The 3,101-nt window shown below is 32.7% G+C and overlaps 1 protein-coding gene across 1 annotated transcript; it reads right to left on the bottom strand.

The window, feature by feature from the left end:
- Positions 1–511: 511 nt before the first annotated feature.
- LOC100804620 (peroxidase 16) lies at positions 512–2,729 on the bottom strand. The gene is made up of 4 exons (XM_003549295.4): positions 2,452–2,729; positions 1,644–1,835; positions 1,309–1,474; positions 512–1,129 (listed from the first exon to the last, which is right to left on the bottom strand). The coding sequence occupies exons 1-4, from the start codon at positions 2,659–2,661 to the stop codon at positions 723–725; spliced, it is 975 nt and encodes a 324-aa protein (XP_003549343.1). The 5' UTR covers positions 2,662–2,729; the 3' UTR covers positions 512–722.
- Between the last annotated feature and the right edge of the window lie 372 nt (positions 2,730–3,101).

The raw sequence follows: 3,101 nt of genomic DNA, 5'->3' as shown, positions 1-3,101 counted from the left end.
AAGTGCACAACATTTGTGGAGCACCAAGCTAATTAATATTAATATTTTAGATTTAGGTTTTATTTTGTTTTTTAGTCTCTCTGAGCAATTTTTATGTTTTATTTTATCATGTTTTTCTTTAGGATCCTGTTATTTTTATTATGTTTTAGGCTCGCTTTAGAAATCACACTTATAAATAAAGTTTAGAAACTCTTACAAAGGTACTTTTGCCACTCTTATAACTTGATACTTGGGTTAGAGTTTAGCTTTCTTTTCTTTTGTATTTTCGTGGTCCAAGGTTAGTCGAGGATATGTTCTTCAAGGTTCGTGAGATCTAAATGTTCTTTATTACTTTTTCTTTTAGAAAAATTATAATTTTATTGCGCTTATTATCATATTTCTATTTTATTGATTATGTTAAAAGGTCATTAATCCAATTAATATGATAATATAAAACTAATTATGGCAATGGGTCCATCACATTATGTATTAATTATACAATGATCTTGTAACTTGAAGCAATGAATGGAACTCGATCAAAGAACTCCATCAATTATTATTAATACAATAATGAATTATTAAATATAACTTATACAAACTCAACCAACTAGATCGGCCTAATGATGAAAGTTTTGGATGGTTCATACAAGATTTTAGGTTCACACCTTATTCTCGCCGTTAAAAAAAACAAAAAAATTCGTACAAATTCTAAATAGGAATGATGATAACACATTGGTACTTTTCTAGTTGGGCCTGGTGCAATCAAACCTAATTTCACCTTGATTTCCAGTTTTAACACCAACCCTTCCCAACTTAGTAACAGCATCAACAAAAGCTTTCTGAAAAGCTCCTTCATTTGATGCAAATAAGTTGACTGTGGCCTTTGACCTTGCATCTGTAAACAGCACCTGATCAGAAGTGAAGAGACCCTTACCTTGCTGCAGATTCTTGAAGTATTGGTTGTCAAACTTTTGAGGCGTGACAGGGTCCATGTTTATGGCTATTCTAGGATCAACCCTTAAGGGGCACATTTGCCTAAGTTGAAAAGCATATTGTAAATTCAGTGTTGGGTCAATTCTGTTTCTGGGGCTGAAGTTGTAGATTCGATTCGAGAATTTGTTGCAGTGAGAGAACCCAATTGTATGCGCACCTAGCATATTAAAACACATTATTCTTCTTCAGGCTTTGTTATATAAAAAAGTTAAATTAAACTACCTAACATTCTTTATCCTACTATAATTTAATACATGTTTGGTTTAAAGTTATAAAAGTAAGTATGATTGAATAAAATAGAACCTCTTTTTTTTTTTTTTTTGCTGGTGAAATTACCTGATAATGCAATCATATCTGTCTGGGATAGGCCATTAAAGTTAAACATGGAATTGAGCTGATCCAAATTGAATTCAGGGTGAGGAAGATGGCGTTGAACACTGGCAATAGTAGATATTCTCCCGTCACGCCTTCCCAATTCAACATTATAAAATGGTCCACCAGCCTATTAATGATATGCACTTATTATTACTATTGGGAATGCAATGTCGTCAAACAGTATAATTCTTAATGGGCATCGATCAAACGATTTAGAGGTAAACTAATGAATTGCTGGTCATTATGGTCAATAACTTAACGAAGCAAATAAAATTTCAAAGAAAATGAAATAATACCAAATTTACGACATCCCTAGTAGCCAGAGCGAGTATGTCAGCACAAGAGACTTTGTTACGGCACTTAGGGTCTCTATCAACAGCTGCCTTGGCTTTAATCACTGTGTCAAAACCATCACCAGCTAGAGAAATTTGATCAGGATGATCCTTCTCTGGCCTACCATTTGCAAGCAAAATCGAAGCATCACAACCCTGTTGCGCAAACAAATTTGTTATCACCTTACATACAAAATAATCAACAATAAAATAAAAAAAGTCATCAGTCATTTTAAAAACCTACTGTTTACTCTATAGTCTAAATGATAAACATGCTAAAATTTCATTAGAGTTCTTATACTTTGAGTTTAACTAAAAAACTAGCTCATAAGATTATAATTATGTTCTATTTATATATATTGTTTTGGCCACTAATATTATGAGATCTTCAACACACAATCCTTATGTTGAGAATTAAGCATCATGGGATATGAATTTTACATGATTGGATATTTGTATGTGGTTGGATAACAAGTGGCCAATAAACCCAACAATGACCACTAGGATGGGCTCAGAGCTAATAATATTGACTAATTATATATAGTCTGACTTCACTAAAAAAATGTTTTTAAGCTGAAAATATAGACTAATAGATAATAATTGTATATAGAACCTATATAGTTTTGTGAAGGTTCCTGAATGCAAAATTAAGCACACATAAATTTTCGTTTTAATTAACAAAATAATGATAAAGAAATATATGTGAACTCAAACCATGCTAAGTTATGTACGTAAGAAAACCATGAAAGTGATGAAGAAGGAATATACACACCCTCACAAAGCAATCATGGAAGAAGAGTCTAAGAGTGGCAGGAGCAGTCACAAAGGTCTGTTGGAACTTCTGTGCAACAGCAGAGCGAACCAACTGCTCCACATTGGGGCATGTGTTCTTGTAGAAGCCACTACTTAGTTGAGCTGAACTTATAGTAGCACTAGTAAGGAGAAGAAGCAAAGACAAGAATGCAAATTTAGGAGTTTCCATTAGTACTTGCTAACTCTTTATTTTGCTACTTCGACTTGGTTCCAACATATAACAACTATCCACTTATATACATACACTCGACATGGCCCCACCTAGAGCTTGAGCAACAAAAATATATGTAGTTGACATGTAATTAAGAACCAAATATATATATATATATATAATTGGAGAATGATTGATGAGAACAACAACAAAGGTCTGTTACATGGACAGTCTGGCCATTGATATTAAGTATATGTCATGTTGTTATCAAATAGAGGATGATGGTGGCGAAATTGACTCTAAGAATAATTTAAAAATTGAGAATGTAGCAGTCTAATTATACGTTGCGTGAAGCATCTATATGCTGTGTTTAATTTGCAATCTGTGGAGGGATGAGGCTGCCAGAATTTGCTGTTATATATTAGTATTAATTTTATAATAATAATAACGAATGGTAG

This window comes from Glycine max, chromosome 17 (assembly GCF_000004515.6).
Source record: "Glycine max cultivar Williams 82 chromosome 17, Glycine_max_v4.0, whole genome shotgun sequence".
NCBI lineage: Eukaryota > Viridiplantae > Streptophyta > Magnoliopsida > Fabales > Fabaceae > Glycine > Glycine max.
The sequence above is the reverse complement of the archived record's forward strand: the minus strand, read 5'-3'. Positions and strand labels throughout refer to the sequence as shown.

Bases quoted from the DNA above. Each gene is read 5' to 3' on its own strand.
- LOC100804620 (XM_003549295.4), bottom strand. From the start codon at position 2,661: ATGGAAACTCCTAAATTTGCATTCTTGTCTTTGCTTCTTCTCCTTACT. The intron at 1,836-2,451 runs GTGTGTATATTC...TTTGCGCAACAG, and splicing joins TCCATGATTGCTTTGTGAGG to GGTTGTGATGCTTCGATTTT. The intron at 1,130-1,308 runs GTAATTTCACCA...TTAATATGCTAG, and splicing joins AGATATGATTGCATTATCAG to GTGCGCATACAATTGGGTTC.